The sequence below is a fragment of the Oncorhynchus keta genome, chromosome 32 (genome assembly GCF_023373465.1).
Source record: "Oncorhynchus keta strain PuntledgeMale-10-30-2019 chromosome 32, Oket_V2, whole genome shotgun sequence".
In the NCBI taxonomy this organism is placed as follows: domain Eukaryota; kingdom Metazoa; phylum Chordata; class Actinopteri; order Salmoniformes; family Salmonidae; genus Oncorhynchus; species Oncorhynchus keta.
Window position 1 is genome coordinate 24,621,616 of NC_068452.1, and position 17,774 is coordinate 24,639,389.

General features: G+C 41.9%; 4 protein-coding genes across 4 annotated transcripts; 2 read left to right on the top strand and 2 right to left on the bottom strand.

The window, feature by feature from the left end:
* Positions 1–7,497: 7,497 nt before the first annotated feature.
* On the bottom strand, positions 7,498–8,457 carry LOC118365384 (hemoglobin subunit beta-1-like). Its single transcript, XM_035747560.2, has 3 exons — positions 8,289–8,457; positions 7,849–8,071; positions 7,498–7,695 (listed from the first exon to the last, which is right to left on the bottom strand). Exons 1-3 carry the CDS (start codon positions 8,378–8,380, stop codon positions 7,567–7,569), a joined length of 444 nt encoding a protein of 147 aa, XP_035603453.1. The 5' UTR covers positions 8,381–8,457; the 3' UTR covers positions 7,498–7,566.
* A 1,758-nt stretch (positions 8,458–10,215) lies between these two features.
* LOC118365396 (hemoglobin subunit alpha-like) lies at positions 10,216–11,126 on the top strand. Its single transcript, XM_035747571.2, has 3 exons — positions 10,216–10,383; positions 10,605–10,812; positions 10,922–11,126. The coding sequence occupies exons 1-3, from the start codon at positions 10,289–10,291 to the stop codon at positions 11,048–11,050; spliced, it is 432 nt and encodes a 143-aa protein (XP_035603464.1). The 5' UTR covers positions 10,216–10,288; the 3' UTR covers positions 11,051–11,126.
* A 2,918-nt stretch (positions 11,127–14,044) lies between these two features.
* Positions 14,045–14,987, bottom strand: LOC118365381 (hemoglobin subunit beta). The gene is made up of 3 exons (XM_035747557.2): positions 14,819–14,987; positions 14,420–14,642; positions 14,045–14,291 (listed from the first exon to the last, which is right to left on the bottom strand). The coding sequence occupies exons 1-3, from the start codon at positions 14,908–14,910 to the stop codon at positions 14,160–14,162; spliced, it is 447 nt and encodes a 148-aa protein (XP_035603450.1). The 5' UTR covers positions 14,911–14,987; the 3' UTR covers positions 14,045–14,159.
* A 1,131-nt stretch (positions 14,988–16,118) lies between these two features.
* Positions 16,119–17,028, top strand: LOC118365393 (hemoglobin subunit alpha-4). Its single transcript, XM_035747568.2, has 3 exons — positions 16,119–16,288; positions 16,514–16,721; positions 16,815–17,028. Exons 1-3 carry the CDS (start codon positions 16,194–16,196, stop codon positions 16,941–16,943), a joined length of 432 nt encoding a protein of 143 aa, XP_035603461.1. The 5' UTR covers positions 16,119–16,193; the 3' UTR covers positions 16,944–17,028.
* The last annotated feature ends 746 nt before the right edge of the window (positions 17,029–17,774 follow it).

Sequence of the window (17,774 nt, forward strand, 5' to 3'; positions counted from 1 at the left end):
GCTAAATTGGGGCAAAAGTGATTTCGGCTTGGATTGGATAACAATAGAACGGGAACTAAGTTATCCTTTCTCTCCTACTCTGTCGCGTAGTCTTACCTGTCGCGTAGTCTTACAGGGCAGAGGTCTGTTGATACTCTGTCACATAGTCTTACAGGGCAGAGGTCTGTTGATACTCTGTCACGTAGTCTTACAGGGCAGAGATCTGTTGATACTCTGTCACGTAGTCTTACAGGGCAGAGGTCTGTTGATACTCTGTCACATAGTCTTACAGGGCAGAGATCTGTTGATACTCTGTCACGTAGTCTTACAGGGCAGAGGTCTGTTGATACTCTGTCACATAGTCTTACAGGGGAGAGGTCTGTTGATACTCTGTCACATAGTCTTACAGGGCAGATGTCTGTTGATACTCTGTCACATAGTCTTACAGGGCAGAGGTCTGTTGATACTCTGTCACATAGTCTTACAGGGCAGAGATCTGTTGATACTCTGTCACATAGTCTTACAGGGCAGAGGTCTGTTGATACTCTGTCACATAGTCTTACAGGGGAGAGGTCTGTTGATACTCTGTCACGTAGTCTTACAGGGGAGAGGTCTGTTGATACTCTGTCACATAGTCTTACAGGGGAGAGGTCTGTTGATACTCTGTCACATAGTCTTACAGGGGAGAGGTCTGTTGATACTCTGTCACATAGTCTTACAGGGGAGAGGTCTGTTGATACTCTGTCACATAGTCTTACAGGGCAGAGGTCTGTTGATACTCTGTCACATAGTCTTACAGGGCAGAGGTCTGTTGATACTCTGTCACGTAGTCTTACAGGGCAGATGTCTGTTGATACTCTGTCACGTAGTCTTACAGGGCAGAGGTCTGTTGATACTCTGTCACATAGTCTTACAGGGCAGAGGTCTGTTGATACTCTGTCACATAGTCTTACAGGGCAGAGGTCTGTTGAGTCTTACACTCTGTCACATAGTCTTACAGGGCAGAGGTCTGTTGATACTCTGTCACATAGTCTTACAGGGCAGAGGTCTGTCTGATAGTCTCTGTCACGTAGTCTTACAGGGCAGAGGTCTGTTGATACTCTGTCACATAGTCTTACAGGGCAGAGATCTGTTGATACTCTGTCACATAGTCTTACAGGGCAGAGGTCTGTTGATACTCTGTCACATAGTCTTACAGGGCAGATGTCTGTCACATGTCTTACAGGGCAAGGTCTACCTGTCAAGTCTTACAGGGCAGAGGTTCTGATACTCTTCACATAGTCTTACAAAAGAGGTTGTACAGGGAGAACACTCTGTCACACACAGATATCTGGATAATTTACAGGGCATCTAAAACAAGGATACTCATCATTGTGGCACAATACTCTCACATAGTCTAGGGCAGATAGGAAAGAGAAGTCTGTGTACTGGAACAGTGGCCAATGAAAGAATTCATACTATAGGTGATCTGTACAATGAAGATGTTTTAATGTCATACTCAGATTTGGTTAAAAAAAAATGATGCAGGAGACGAGGGACATTTCTGTAAATGTTTAGATTTGAGAGAATGTTTGTTAACCGGCTATCAACAAAATCCGGGAAAGAACCCAATAGCTGAGTATTTGGAATTACCCAAACGTAAAGCAGCCATTTTCTACTCAATATTTAGTCATTTGCAGAGAAAAGACTGTAAAAACCTCAGAACAATATGGCAACTTGACCTAAAGTGTGAAATAGAGGATGATACCTGTTTGAAGATGTTGTCCAGCTCGGGGAGGAACATAAGGGAAGCCAGGGGGAAACTTACTCAAAATAAGATACTATATAGCTTTTATTGGACACCAACAAGGCTTCATAAGATGGGGCTGCCCAACAATTCTCTGTGTCGGAAATGCCAAAAAGACACTGGGACATTTTTACACGCAATATGGAAATATACATTAGTGCTACCTTTCTGGAAGAATGTTTTGAAATATCTGGAGGAATGGTGGGGCTTAACAACTCAAGTTTTACCGATAATATGTCTCTTGGGCGATAGAACAGAGTTACCTAATGTAACAAATGAGGAATTTGCACTGATCACTGTTGGTGTGGTTACAGCAGTTGGAGTAATCCTTAGAGTTTCTAAGGGTCATGCGACTCCTACTCTGAAACAGTGGATAGAATCAATGTTGGAGGTAGCATCTTATAAACAAATGCTTGCTAGGATCACTGGTAGAAACCAATTCTAGAAGCTGGACATGTTTTCTTTGTCATGTTTCTAAGACTGGGATGTGATTATTTATGCTTGTGAACCTATTTAGGTCTGTATTGTAACCTATGAGATACTATTTGACTGTGTATATGTGCTATGCTGGGTATATGTGCTATGTTTGAGGATATGTCTTAAATGTCATGCTCAATGTTTTTATGATGTACAATGTTTTATTTTTATGTTTAATAAATACAACATTAATAACAAACAAACAAATGGAAATATCATATTTCCATAAGTATTCAGAACCTTTACTCTGTACTTTGTTGAAGCACCTTTGGCAGTGATTACAGCCTTGAGTCTTCTTGCGTATGTCGCTACAGGCTTGGCAGAGCTGTATTTAGGGAGTTTCTCCAATTCTTCTCTACAGATCCTTTCAAGCGCTTGTCAGGTTGGATGGGGAGCGTCGCTGCGGCACAGCTATTTTCAGGTCTCTCCAGAAATATTTGACCCGGTTCAAGTGTCTGGCTGGGCCACTCAAGGACAATCAGATACTTGTCCCGAAGCCACACCTGCGTTTTTATTTTTTTAATTTAACATTTATTTGACTAGGCAAGTCAGTTAAGAACAATATATTATTAACAATGACGGCCTACACCGGACGATACTGGGCCAATTGTGTGCTGCCCTATGGGACTCCCAATCACGGACGGTTGTGATACAGTCTGGATTCAAACCAGGGTGTCTGTAGAGACGCATCTTCAAGACTGCTGCACCACTCGGGCTGTGTCTTGGCTTGTCTTGGCTGTGTGCTTAAGGTCGTTTTCCTGTTGGAAGGTGAACCTTCGCCCCAGTTTGAGGTCATGAGTGCTCTGGAGCAGGTTTCCTCAAGAATCTCTCTGTACTTTCCTCCTTTCATCTTTCCCGCAATCCTGACTAGTCTCCCAGTCCCTCCCGCTGAAAAACATCCACACAGCATGATGCTGCCAGGTTTCCTTCCAATGTGATGCTTGGCATTCAGGCCAAAGAGTTCAATCTTGGTTTCATCAGACCAGAAAATCTTGTTTGATCTTGGCAACTCCAAGCGAGCTGTAATGTTCCTTTTACTGAGGAGTGGCTTCCGTCTGGCCACTCTACCATAAAGGCCTGATTGGTGGAGTGCTGCAGAGGTGGTTGTTCTTCTGGAAGGTTCTCCCATCTCCCCAGATGAACTCTGGAGCTCTGTCAAAGTGACCATCGGGTTCTTGGTCAGCTCCCTGACCAAGGCACCTTTCTGCCGATTGCTCAGTTTGGCTGGGCAGCCAGCTCTAGGAAGAGTCTTGGTGGTTCCAAACTTCTTCCATTTAAGAATGATGGAGGCCGCTTTGTCCTTGGGGACCTTAAATGCTGCTGAAATAAGACAGATGTGTGCCTTTCCAAATCATGTCCTATCTATTGAATTTACCACAGGTAAAGGATGATCAATGGAAACAGGGTGCACCTGAGCTCAATTTGGAGTCTCATAGCAAAGGGTCTGAATACTTATGTAACTAAGGTATTTCAGTTTTTATTTTTATACATTTGCAAACATGAAAAAAAACTGTTTTTGCTTTGTCATTATGTGGTGCTGTGTGTAGATTGAGGAAAAACTATTTATTCAATTTTAGAATGTCTATCACAAAATGTGGAAAAAGTCAAGGGGTCTGAATACTTTCCGAATGAACTGTATTTACATTTACATTTAAGTCATTTAGCAGACGCTCTTATCCAGAGCGACTTACAAATTGGTGCATTCACCTTATGACATCCAGTGGAACAGCCACTTTACAATAGTGCATCTAAATCTTTTAAGGGGGGTGAGAAGGATTACTTTATCCTATCCTAGGTATTCCTTAAAGAGGTGGGGTTTCAGGTGTCTCCGGAAGGTGGTGATTGACTCCGCTGCCCTGGCGTGGTGAGGGAGTTTGTTCCACCATTGGGGGGCCAGAGCAGCGAACAGTTTTGACTGGGCTGAGCGGGAACTGTACTTCCTCAGTGGTAGGGAGGCGAGCAGGCCAGAGGTGGATGAACGCAGTGCCCTTGTTTGGGTGTAGGGCCTGATCAGAGCCTGGAGGTACTGAGGTGCCGTTCCCCTCACAGCTCCGTAGGCAAGCACCATGGTCTTGTAGCGGATGCGAGCTTCAACTGGAAGCCAGTGGAGAGAGCGGAGGAGCGGGGTGACGTGAGAGAACTTGGGAAGGTTGAACACCAGACGGGCTGCGGCGTTCTGGATGAGTTGTAGGGGTTTAATGGCACAGGCAGGCAGCCCAGCCAACAGCGAGTTGCAGTAATCCAGGCGGGAGATGACAAGTGCCTGGATTAGGACCTGCGCTGCTTCCTGTGTGAGGCAGGGTCGTACTCTGCGGATGTTGTAGAGCATGAACCTACAGGAACGGGCCACCGCCTTGATGTTAGTTGAGAACGACAGGGTGTTGTCCAGGATCACGCCAAGGTTCTTAGCGCTCTGGGAGGAGGACACAATGGAGTTGTCAACCGTGATGGCGAGATCATGGAACGGGCAGTCCTTCCCCGGGAGGAAGAGCAGCTCCGTCTTGCCGAGGTTCAGCTTGAGGTGGTGATCCGTCATCCACACTGATATGTCTGCCAGACATGCAGAGATGCGATTCGCCACCTGGTCATCAGAAGGGGGAAAGGAGAAGATTAATTGTGTGTCGTCTGCATAGCAATGATAGGAGAGACCATGTGAGGTTATGACAGAGCCAAGTGACTTGGTGTATAGCGAGAATAGGAGAGGGCCTAGAACAGAGCCCTGGGGACACCAGTGGTGAGAGCGCGTGGTGAGGAGACAGATTCTCGCCACGCCACCTGGTAGGAGCGACCTGTCAGGTAGGACGCAACCAAGCGTGGGCCGCGCCGGAGATGCCCAACTCGGAGAGAGGAGGATCTGATGGTTCACAGTATCGAAGGCAGCCGATAGGTCTAGAAGGATGAGAGCAGAGGAGAGAGAGTTAGCTTTAGCAGTGCGGAGCGCCTCCGTGATACAGAGAAGAGCAGTCTCAGTTGAATGACTAGTCTTGAAACCTGACTGATTTGGATCAAGAAGGTCATTCTGAGAGAGATAGCGGGAGAGCTGGCCAAGGACGGCACGTTCAAGAGTTTTGGAGAGAAAAGAAAGAAGGGATACTGGTCTGTAGTTGTTGACATCGGAGGGATCGAGTGTAGGTTTTTTCAGAAGGGGTGCAACTCTCGCTCTCTTGAAGACGGAAGGGACGTAGCCAGCGGTCAGGGATGAGTTGATGAGCGAGGTGAGGTAAAGGAGAAGGTCTCCGGAAATGGTCTGGAGAAGAGAGGAGGGGATAGGGTCAAGCGGGCAGGTTGTTGGGCGGCCGAGCCGTCACAAGACGCGAGATTTCATCTGGAGAGAGAGGGGAGAAAGAGGTCAGAGCACAGGGTAGGGCTGTGTGAGCAGAACCAGCGGTGTCGTTTGACTTAGCAAACGAGGATCGGATGTCGTCGACCTTCTTTTCAAAATGGTTGACGAAGTCATCTGCAGAGAGGGAGGAGGGGGGATTCAGGAGGGAGGAGAAGGTGGCAAAGAGCTTCCTAGGGTTAGAGGCAGATGCTTGGAATTTAGAGTGGTAGAAAGTGGCTTTAGCAGCAGAGACAGAGGAGGAAAATGTAGAGAGGAGGGAGTGAAAGGATGCCAGGTCCGCAGGGAGGCGAAGTTTTCCTCCATTTCCGCTCGGCTGCCCGGAGCCCTGTTCTGTGAGCTCGCAATGAGTCGTCGAGCCACGGAGCGGGAGGGGAGGACCGAGCCGGCCTGGAGGATAGGGGACATAGAGAGTCAAAGGATGCAGAAAGGGAGGAGAGGAGGGTTGAGGAGGCAGAATCAGGAGATAGGTTGGAGAAGGTTTGAGCAGAGGGAAGAGATGATAGGATGGAAGAAGAGAGAGTAGCGGGGGAGAGAGAGTGAAGGTTGGGACGGCGCGATACCATCCGAGTAGGGGCAGTGTGGGAAGTGTTGGATGAGAGCGAGAGGGAAAAGGATACAAGGTAGTGGTCGGAGACTTGGAGGGGAGTTGCAATGAGGTTAGTGGAAGAACAGCATCTAGTAAAGATGAGGTCGAGCGTATTGCCTGCCTTGTGAGTAGGGGGGGAAGGTGAGAGGGTGAGGTCAAAAGAGGAGAGGAGTGGAAAGAAGGAGGCAGAGAGGAATGAGTCAAAGGTAGACGTGGGGAGGTTAAAGTCGCCCAGAACTGTGAGAGGTGAGCCTGTATGTTGTGGCTAGACATTACTCTGTGTTGTCATATAGCCTACACGCAGAAGAGCATGACAAGACCATTTATGGAACTATTGTGAAATGGGGCCATCTTGGGAACTTTCACCCCAGTTGACTGTAGCGTACCAAACGTATTTGCCATCTTGGTCAGACTCGGAACATAGCCTACAACACACATCTTTGTATAATTGTTTTGAATATTTTTAAGAATCAATACTCAAACAACCTTGTTTAACATGAAAATATGATGTAAGATGTCTTCAATATGTACGATGACAACACGTTTACATTTCAGATTTGAAGGCAATTCGTTATCAGTGAGAGAAGGCTACGTTTGCTAGGCAGATCTCAGGAGCTTGTTTGGTATTCCAATAGGCCTATGTAGAAGCGGCCTGTAAAACCAACAATGTTATTACAATATTGTTGATTTAGTGATAATTAACCAGATTTTTAATCGACAATGATCGAGCTCATGAATGATTTAATGAATAAGATTTGACTGCTTATTTGACCAAATCACAGACTTGACTACAGGTAAACCTAGGTTGTGTAGGAATCACTTTGACTATGTCTGCAAATAGGCTGTTGACGACTTATTATGCTTTACGCAATAATGGACTAAATCACAGATCGAGCACATCATTGCGCACTTGTCACACACACATCATGAAAACATTGAGGCAAAATAACTAAATTGATTGAACATGAAATCGAGTTAAATATGATTGAAAAAGCCCATGCATGTAGGCTGTTTTTTAATACAGCCATCTCGGTTTTGATTTTAACTATAATTTTATCCTTCACTTGTTTGTAAAAACTGCAGATGTTGGGCAAAAAAATGTTTTGTTGTAGTCAGCTTCGTTCTGATGTTATCCGCAGTCACCCACATGCTAGACATCTTGATTCTATGTTTAGCAGAGATCTTCTGTAAATGAAGTGACGCGGAAGGGAAAAAAGCATCTAACCATGCAATTTGGCTGCTCTATCAGTGCTCTATTGATAAGAATTTGGTCGTGAACCTCCCCACACACACTCTAAAAAAAAAGAGCTTTTTATGAATACAATAGTTTGTTTCGATGTCTTTATTTTCACTCAGGCAGGAATATCAGAATATAATCAATTGTCTGGGGTGCATTTAGAAGTACCGACTGCCCATGGCTGCGACAACCACTTTCATGAACTTCTGCCAGGTTGCCTGGATTTCAGGAGTGAAAGCGGCTCCGACCTTGGCGGCAATGACAATTGTGAGGACGTCAGCCAACACCTGTGGACAAAATACAAAGAAGGAAGATGTTTAATAAGACTGTCGGTTTTGTTTGACCTTTTTGTAATTATACGTGTTGCTCTGATTGTTATGTGTAGGCTTACACCAGTAAAGCCTAAAATATAAGCATATTTCTCAAGAGAGAAGGCCTACCCTGAAATTGTCAGGGTCGACGAAGAGTTTGTTGGCGTGGGTCTCGCTCAGTGACTTGTATGTGGCCAAGATGTTGCCCATGTTCTTCACAGCTTTGTCCAGAGCTCCACACACGACCCTGCCGTGAGCAGCAACTTTGGGGTTGCCCATGATTGCTGCGGCAGTGGACACATCTCCGAAAGAGCCGAAATAACGCTGAGTCCAGGGGTAGACGATCAGGACTCTGTCATTGCAAGAACACCGAAATATGTGAATTATTTCAAATGTATTTCAATTATATGCCTAGTTAATAAATACTCTAACATGCTCCATTCAAACTTAATATCAACTCAATATTAATAAGATAACAGGACAAGTAGAATATTGTTATAATTACTCATGATCTCCACTATAAACTATATTAGATGATATATTTGAATGAGGCTGAAGCCATAACCTACCTTCCCAGAGCCAGTGGTCCGACCTCATTGATATCTACTTTGCCCCAGACAGCACTGATGGTGCTCTTCTCGGCGTCTGTCCAGTCAGCCATGTTGTCAGTGTTTGATCTCCGGTTTTGCAACTAGATTAAACAAATGAATGTCTTGTGTAGGGAGACACTTTGTGTCTGCAATTTATATTTATGAGTGCACTCCGCCCACTGGAGGGGGCGCATATGATTGGCTCTGGTAAAGATCAGTATTGGCAGAGTGAGCGCTTCAGCTCTCGAACTTGATGACATCAATTCTAATCATGTATCTGTCAAACAGTAAATGTTAATTTAGTAGTTGTTAAAGAATCAAGTCTGTAGGTTAGATCCTAAAAGCTGGAAGCATATGTAAAACTATATATAGGCCTATTTATCTAGATTACCAACGTTTCAAAATTCGCATGATCACTATCTAAAACAGTTTTAATTTATCCAACTGATGCAAGAATAAAACCAAGGTTATGGCAAAACTCTTCCGAAGATGATTGCAGTGTATAAGGCTATGCAAATGAAGAAAAAATATTAATTTGGAAAATGTGATAATTCCAGCCAATTCCGGCCTACTATTTGGCACAGTTTCTTATCTACGACAAAATTATGCCTTCCTTTTTTTTATCGGGGTATTCAGAACGGACCCGCCTTTATAAGTTATTTATTTCAAGACATTAAAAATGATAAGCAGGAATGTCCTGTATTATTTGCAGATAGGTGTGTTCCCGTGTCCTCGCATGACCCCTGTCTTCCTCTGACTTTTTGTTTTTCAATCATCATTCGAAATCCAATCAACCTTATAATTGGGAATCATATCCAACTTCCAATCCCAGAGTAGTCATATCATAGATACAGGCCGTCACTGTAAATACGAATTTGTTCTTTAACTGACTTGCCTAGTTAAATAAAGGTTAAATAAGAAATACAATTGTGAAACACGTCACTTTGAATAAATATTTTCAAATTGAACGCAGGTCTTTGAAGGTGGATCTGATTTTTACAATATAATTTACAAATGTAATATATATTAAAGAACTCTCCAATCAAATATATAGCCTACCTTTACTTATTTAACATAATGTAGGATAGAACAAAGTTTGCGTCAAAATCTAGGCCTGTTGAATTTCAAATAGCCAATGAACTATTAATGAAACATTTGGCTATTTTGGCAAAAGAAGCTTTATCTTTTGAATTAATTTATTGGAAATATATGCTCGATTAGACTACTCTAATAATAGTAATAATTATCTTTCTAAAAAAATTGTCAAATTGTTGACATCTGTTTCATCTGGTGCAATTGATTTACATGCATTCAGTACTTTTCAGATACAGTACATTCAGAAGATTAAATTGTAGGCTACAAAAATAAAGTTAATTAGGCCTAATGATGGACATTATTAGAAACATAGTCCTATGACATCTTACTGAAGGGTTTCATATGGAAATTCAAACTTAATGTTTCATAAACGCCAAAATAATTATTTAACGTTATTTAGGATATAAAATGAAATTTTGCCAAATAACAAAATATTTAATTTATAGTTATTTTGGCAAAAACAGCTGCAACTTTAGAATGAACCTATTGGAAATATACGCTTGATTACACTGAAATAATACGTTTTATGCAACAAAAAGAAATCTTTATCAAGCTGTACAATTGTTGCATCTGGTTGGCCTACAATTTAATATGCATTGCGCAAAAAGGAACAAAGTGACCGATGGATATTATTAGAAACATAGACCTCTGACATCTTATTGAAATGATCAGTATAAAAACGCTAACTTAATATTTGATAAAAGGCAAGATAACGGATCTTACTATTTGATTTTGATCAAGATGATTGCAGAGTAGGGGGAGTGTCCAACAGTAGCTGGGCGTGTCTGCCGCTCTACTGTAATATAAATGGACCGAGTTGTATAGGCAGTCATCTTCAGTTAATTCCTCGTAGATTTAATACAGGTCAATCAAAAAGGAGTAAAATGAGTCTGACAGCAAAGGACAAATCTGCGGTCAAGGCCTTCTGGGGCAAGATTAAAGGAAAGGCAGATGTCCTCGGCGCTGAGGCTTTGGGAAGGTAAGCCTTCTTAATGAATGAATGATGAGAATGGTTGTGTTTAACCCGCTGACAGCGGCCTATGTGCCTACCCCGAATAAGCATTTTGTCATACAATAAGGCAACTACTTTCATTACATTGTAGGCAGACCATGGGAGAAATATGATATACATAAAGCTTAGAAGTTCAGCATCTAATACAAACGCCTATAATACGAAATATTCTGTACCTTGCTTTGTAGGATGCTGACTGCCTACCCCCAGACTAAGACCTACTTCTCCGAATGGGCTGACCTGAGCCCCGGCTCAGCCCCAGTCAAGAAGCATGGAGGCATCATCATGGGTGCAATTGGTGAAGCAGTCGGACTGATGGACAACCTCGTGGGGGGAATGAGTGCTCTCAGCGATCTGCACGCCTTCACGCTGCGCGTTGACCCTGGAAACTTCAAGGTTGGCCCCCAGATAACCTATTGTTTGTATATTGATCACTCTCGACATCAACTCTGTCTGTTGCTATGGCTTAATCCTTCAATATTAACTTTTAAAATATACTTTTCAGATTCTGTCCCACAACATCCTTGTGACCCTGGCTATTCACTTCCCTGCGGATTTTACTCCCGAAGTGCACATTGCTGTGGATAAATTCCTTGCAGCTTTGTCCGCTGCCCTGGCTGACAAATACAGATAAGACCATCATGAAAGTCCAAACTTGGACTCCTGTTTCTGCTCTGCTGTTATCACAAAATAAACAGTCAATGAATGAAGTTACGTCCTCTGTTGTGTGCTTATTCCACCACAGTTCACCATCACAAAGTGATATTTGAATTTCATCACTATCACATCTAGATTGAATACATTGCATGAAGAAAGGAAGGGATTAAGTACTAAATAGTGCTTCAGGCGCACCATCCACTAGTTCACGATGTTCTTCTCCATAACTTTGGTTAGCCTATCTAATACATGTAACATGCATTTTGCTGACCTCATTTAATATTTGATGAATCTGGAGTAGTTACAGATGGGTTGGTAAACTGAATGGACTATATGAAGTTGGTAGAGGCACAATGAAAACCTATTCAGAGACGAACAAATATGTATTTTAGACCTACATGAATGTACAATATTTTAATAGCTTTTAAAAACAAAACAAGATACTCCATAGAATAGGCTATTTTGTATTTTCAATGCAGTGAATTTGGAAGTGAAATCGACTTTGAAAAACGAACACGTGTTTTTCTGTATATACCACACACACTCACTCTCATTCTGGAAGTTCCGTGCCTCGACTTTCTTTCAACCAAAACACCTTTCGGCACGGGGGCATTTTGTAGTTTATTTCGATACATTAGTAATTAGGACTATTTTGTAATAATAAAGTATCTTTGCGCATCTCTGAACCTAAATGTCTGTAAGTTAAATGGTTTTACTATTTCGTACAAACATGTATTTTTTTATACATTTGTGGAGATTTAGTCTCGTAGGCCTACTAGTAGGATAGTCTCTCAGGTTTTTGTTGCTCGACCTTGTTCCTGATCGTTTTAACGCGCATGCTTGGTTTTACCCGCAGGTTAGGCGCAGACGTAGCCTAACATATGGCAGACGTAGCCTAACATATGGGGGGAAAAGATTACACATGAAAGTATTTAAATTCATATGCAGTTTTGCACCGCAAACTTTGTTTGATGGGACTACGTGAATTGATGCAATAATTCTTGGAACACTATTTTGTATGTGACTCACCATCATCGGATTTGTTTGAATAGTCCTGCATCAGTTGCCAAAAAAAGATGCCGCATCAATCAATACGCCTATTAAGTAAAACTCACAAATCATCTTTTAGATGGATTGTGTTAGTGGCGATTTTAGCGTGTAAATCTTGGTGGGGAAAAACTAAAAAAGTGGGATGCATGCCAGGAAAGCCACTACTTATAAAAACAAAAAACAAATGTCGTTTCTACTGACAGTTGAGATGTACAAACTAAGCCGTAAAAGGAAGGAAACGGATAAAAAGGCAATCCGTCATTTCGATTAAGACATTAATGAGCAAGCGACGACTGACGTAGTCAATATATTTGTCAACTATTTGTTCAGCACTTTTGAAAATACACAGCGAGAGAATTCAGAACATGGGCCGTTCTACACGTCAGAACCGTAGGATAAATAAACGGGGCATATAAACAGACAATGAAAGCTCTTACAATATTAGATTATTACATTTCCCTAAAACAGGTTATAGGTTGTTTGCGCACCACCAAGTTAGAACAGAAGAGGTCTGTCCACCCCTCATAGCCTGGTTCCTCTCTTGGTTTCTTCCTAGGTTCCGGCCTTTCTAGGGAGTTTTTCCTAGCCACCGTGCTTCGACACCTGCATTGCTTGCTGTTTGGGGTTTTAGGCTGGGTTTCTGTACAGTACTTTGTGACAGCTGATGCAGGAAGGGCTATACACATTTCATTGATTGATTGATTGATTGATTGATTTATTGATTGATTGATTGATTGAACAGTAGGCGAAATTAAGAGGTGAAAATAGACCAAATGATTAGGGTGTGGCACATTGAAGCCGTTTGGGTCTTTACCTGTCAAAAAAGACATACACGACATATAACAACACTATTTGCATAAAATACGCGTTTAATTTGGCACGTCAAATAATACAATTATATTGTAGAATGTTGTGTGTGCTGAATTTTCACGTGCAAGCCAAGCACCACAACTACTATCAGTAGCACTGTCAAAGCTGTACAAAAACAATTGCCAAACAAGCACGGATCGGGCCAAGAACGATGTGTTTACAATCCCGCTTTGGAGAAAATAGACCAAATGATTAGGGTGAGCTACATGGGCTACTAACAGCTTAATACACAACATACACTTAGTATTACTTAGCTACAGTATATATTTCTCCCTTGCATATTATATAATTTATGCAGCAGCATACAATATGTTTGGACTCACCTTGTGAAGGTGGCGCAGCGGTCCTTGGTTGGCACATGTTGTCATCAAACTTTGTTATCAAAGTCTGGTATTTTCTGGATTAAGGTGTGAACTCGGGAAACACAGCCACTCAATCTAATAGCAGGCTAACGTTAGTGGTTTCTCTGCAACGCTTGCAGTTATCTACTGATTCCTTTCAAACGACTCATTGTAGAATTTGCGATTTCCAACTTGTTAAGTAATCTTTGTGTACAATGGCCGATGAGCACCGATGCATTTTTCTATAATTTCTCTTCATTATTTATCTTAATATGACAATGATTACAAAGGATTTGTCAGTAGAATGTCAACTTGATGACAACGGATGACTGATGATCAGTCCAATCAAAGCTACTGTATATATAACGTGATTTGATATCGCTCTATCTGTGGCCAATGACCTTGAGCCGTCTTGGATTGGGTACTTCTAATTTAACTCTATGGCAGAACCCAAGGGGCAAAAAAAACCATGTTTGTATGCGGCTTTATTAACTCAATTACATGTTTTGCCATCCTCTTTCCTGACCTCATCAATTAATATCCCATAGGCCTCCAGATTATGGACAGAGTATGTGTATGAAAACCATAATCAAAACAGTTTTTTTCATTCACATTCACATTCTACACACATAGAGTGTAGAAACCTTGTGCCATCAGTAAAATTGCAGGAGAACGTTTTCCATAAAAAAACAATACTTCAAAACGATAAATGCTTTTAATGTATTTTATTATTTTCAATATGTGTAGCTATGGCACAGCTTCCAGCCGAACAGACTGGAGTTGGAGTGTCATCTCTCTTCCATATTGATGCTGTCGAGTGATGCTCTAGTGGTACTGTCTGCCAAGAGCGGACACAACGACAGCCAGGAACTTCTGGAAGGCTTCCTGAGTATCAGCACTGAAAACGGCGGGACCGAGCTTGGCGGCCACGCACACGGTGATGCAGTCCGCAAGGAGCTGTGGAGAAGGAACCAGATGGAGAATGTAATATTGGAATAATATTTACATCGGCTCATAACGCTATTTAATTCATAAGACTAATTATTTTTGTATTTTGTTTCAGTTTGTTAATGTGCAATACTCACCCTGAAGTTGTCGGGATCCACGTGCAGTTTCTCGGAGTGCATCACACTCAGTGCAGCGTAGGTGTTCTTGATGTCATCCAGGTTCTGCACAGCTCTGTCCAGTCCGTGCATCACGGTCTTTCCGTGCTTGGCCACGGCGGGGTTACCCATGATGGCAGCGGGTGTGGACAGGTTGCCGAAGGTGCTGAAGTGTCTCTGAGTCCATGGAGACACGATCAGAAGTCTAAAAATAAATAAAACAGGCTGCCATTAAAATTATACTTCACAATCAATATAGTCTGTATCGCACCAAAGGTGAACACCGCGATTTCCTACTACGCACTTAGTGCTAAATATTATAGGTAGACTATTATCGTGTTATTATTTAATGATATCTACATAAATATTATAAGAATGTACCTGGCCAGGGCCTGGGGTCCGATCTCATCCACGCTGATCTTTCCCCACAGGCCTACGATGGCACTGCGCTCAGCATCTGTCCAGTCGACCATGTTGACGTTTGTTTGTTGATTTCCGTTGGTACTTGCAAAATGTTATACAAGGGATCCCTGAGCTTTTTGTGTCTTGCGACGTCCAATTTATTGATGTTCAGTATCTCCGCCCTGAACAGAACACAGAAAATGATTGGATGAATGTCTTGAGGGGGGCAAGGTCCTCGAGTGTGGCGCATATCGGCATTGAGCCAACTTCATCCCACTTTTAAAGATAATGCTTGGTCATTTAGGCGTTTCCAAATTCGAATTAATACGGATGAAATTAACAAGTCATGACGAGCCTTCAATAACACATGCATACGTAAGGATACAATCAAACATAATTTCAAAAAGTAAAATGTATAGATAGACCGTCAAAGGATTTTGGTTCCTTTAGCGATAAATGTTATTTTAGTTGATCATTGTACTATTGGCATTGAATTGTAATATTATATTTATAGAATGCTAATTATTGATGTAAGTGTTTATTTAGGGAAAACCGTAGATTGGGAGTGAACTATTAAAGAAAAGCATGACTCAAAATGTGTTTTATCTTCATATTCAGACGGCCCCACCCATTTGAAAGTTCCATATATCTGGTCTTTTTGAATGATTTTTCTAAATGTCAGTTGGTGACAATTCGTTTTATAGGCTTTCATCCGGGGAATTGATACGTTCTAACTGGACACTACTCAATTTCAATATGAGACGATTTCATTCAATGAAACTATAAAGCTTTTTGTTTAATTCTTCTGAAATCAAATGCATATAGCCTACATGTTATTATCATGTTTTGTGATAGGCATAGGCAACGTTTTGCTACCAGAACGAAACCTTTCCATCGATTTTTCCATCGAACCTTTTGTAGGTTACAGAATCACATAGCTTATACTCACTCACCAATGAGTGCTATATTAGACCTTAATATTACACCTTAATATTAGACTAAACTTTAATTGTAAAGAAAATATTGAGGAATAAAGTGTTTCAAAAACCATTTGTTATTCAATCTATATGATATAAATGCATGCATTGTTATGGCAACATTTTTACAAACGAAAGTATTATGTGCTAAGGTCAAATGTTGGGCATTACACGAATTGGCTTGGTTGCATAATTATAACGTATAAAAAAAACATGAATCATGTCTTGGACAAATTCCCAATCAGAGGCGGAGACGAGATAATATCGGGGTGTGCCTTTTTTCATGCCTCGATAAAAACAGCCTCTGAGAAGTCTACGCTCACACGCTTCTTTTCTCAGCATCTTTATCTAAGTGGATAAACGGACAAGACGCAGCTATGAGTCTCTCAGCCAAGGACAAAGCTAACGTGAAGGCCATCTGGGGCAAGATCCTCCCTAAATCCGATGAGATTGGAGACCAGGCTCTTTCCAGGTAATTACATAACGATGTATGATCAATTCTAGACTAGGTACATGTATTCAACTTACTAACACAACTCCTCAGTCAATTTGGAAGCTATAAATGCGTAGCCTACACTCTTAGAAAAAAAAGTGCTATCTGGAACCTAAAAAGTCGGCGAAAATAAGGGCAGGAGCCCCGAACGAATGATTATTTAAGATTCATTTTGGCTCACCTGATTTCTAATGTCCACGACAGGATGCTCGTCGTCTACCCCCAGACCAAGGCCTACTTCTCCCACTGGGCTTCCGTGGCCCCCGGTTCCGCTCCAGTGAAGAAGCACGGCATCACCATCATGAATCAGATCGATGACTGTGTTGGCCACTTGGACGATCTCTTTGGTTTCTTGACCAAGCTCAGTGAACTGCACGCCACCAAGCTGAGGGTGGACCCCACCAACTTCAAGGTAAGATCATTTTAAAAATAAAATAACACAACAAAAATGTTGAGTTTTTACCTGTGTGAATGTGAAATAATCTATTTCCCTTTTGCTTTGCAGATCCTGGCTCACAACCTAATTGTGGTCATTGCCGCCTACTTCCCCGCGGAATTTACCCCCGAGATCCACCTGTCCGTGGACAAGTTCCTGCAGCAACTGGCTCTGGCCCTGGCCGAGAAGTACCGCTAAACCGGAGTTCAGCTGTCAAACTGTCATCCGAGGAATAATGTCCATCCAATATCGGCACACTGACAATAAATCTAACTGAAATTCATACCGAGGTGTTTGTTGTTTGTCATTTTAATTGTCTTACATTGTCTTGTGATTTATATTGTAGGCTGCATTTGGATTATCTTGTAGAATGGATTTGTCAAGTCAAGTATAAAATAAAGTTAACAGCCTATTTCACAGTATTTCAAGGGTATTTCATAAAAATGATGCACTTCACAATAAATGTATATTTTTACGCCACCTTTGCATACACCTTGACATTAAAAAGTCCCAAATGAATGTGCTATGATTTTGGGTCAGCCCTGAATAATTTGCGCTGCTGCAATGGTTTAAAAAAAGTGTAGTCAACTGAATGCGCCACTTGGTTCATGGATCTGTGGTTACTTGAACCCCCCGAAGTCATCCAACAGTTATAATCAGGAGTGTAGTGCTGCGGGTGCACAGCGGAGCGACGCTCTGCCACTTCTTAAAATTGTGTTTTGTCTCGCAAGATCACGTCATGATTAATCAGTATTGTACGTAACATACCGACTATAATAGCATGATAATATCCATCCCAGCCTCACATTCAATTCGCGCATATATGTACAAAATGTATTTCAGCAGATTTCGTGCATTTTTGTGCATTTTTGTGTGGTTCAATTCGTTCGAAAATACACGAATTTCTGTGCTCCTTAACTCGTGCGAAAAGACACGAATTTAACCAGTAGGCGACACACAAGCCTTTGCAACAACCATAGACGCGATCGCCTGTATTTCATTATTTATTTATTTTACGTTATGAATATA

What these genes read in the sequence shown, in the direction of transcription:
- LOC118365384 (XM_035747560.2), bottom strand. Translation starts at nt 8,380, where the DNA reads ATGGCTGACTGGACAGACGCCGAGAAGAGCACCATCAGTGCTGTCTGG. An exon ending in GGACCACTGGCTCTGGGAAG is followed by an intron (nt 8,072 to 8,288) that starts GTAGGTTATGGC and finishes TTGCAATGACAG; the next exon opens with AGTCCTGATCGTCTACCCCT. An exon ending in TCGACCCTGACAATTTCAGG is followed by an intron (nt 7,696 to 7,848) that starts GTAGGCCTTCTC and finishes TTTTGTCCACAG; the next exon opens with GTGTTGGCTGACGTCCTCAC.
- LOC118365396 (XM_035747571.2), top strand. Translation starts at nt 10,289, where the DNA reads ATGAGTCTGACAGCAAAGGACAAATCTGCGGTCAAGGCCTTCTGGGGC. An exon ending in GGCGCTGAGGCTTTGGGAAG is followed by an intron (nt 10,384 to 10,604) that starts GTAAGCCTTCTT and finishes CTTGCTTTGTAG; the next exon opens with GATGCTGACTGCCTACCCCC. An exon ending in TTGACCCTGGAAACTTCAAG is followed by an intron (nt 10,813 to 10,921) that starts GTTGGCCCCCAG and finishes TATACTTTTCAG; the next exon opens with ATTCTGTCCCACAACATCCT.
- LOC118365381 (XM_035747557.2), bottom strand. Translation starts at nt 14,910, where the DNA reads ATGGTCGACTGGACAGATGCTGAGCGCAGTGCCATCGTAGGCCTGTGG. An exon ending in GGACCCCAGGCCCTGGCCAG is followed by an intron (nt 14,643 to 14,818) that starts GTACATTCTTAT and finishes ATTTATTTTTAG; the next exon opens with ACTTCTGATCGTGTCTCCAT. An exon ending in TGGATCCCGACAACTTCAGG is followed by an intron (nt 14,292 to 14,419) that starts GTGAGTATTGCA and finishes CCTTCTCCACAG; the next exon opens with CTCCTTGCGGACTGCATCAC.
- LOC118365393 (XM_035747568.2), top strand. Translation starts at nt 16,194, where the DNA reads ATGAGTCTCTCAGCCAAGGACAAAGCTAACGTGAAGGCCATCTGGGGC. An exon ending in GGAGACCAGGCTCTTTCCAG is followed by an intron (nt 16,289 to 16,513) that starts GTAATTACATAA and finishes TGTCCACGACAG; the next exon opens with GATGCTCGTCGTCTACCCCC. An exon ending in TGGACCCCACCAACTTCAAG is followed by an intron (nt 16,722 to 16,814) that starts GTAAGATCATTT and finishes TTTGCTTTGCAG; the next exon opens with ATCCTGGCTCACAACCTAAT.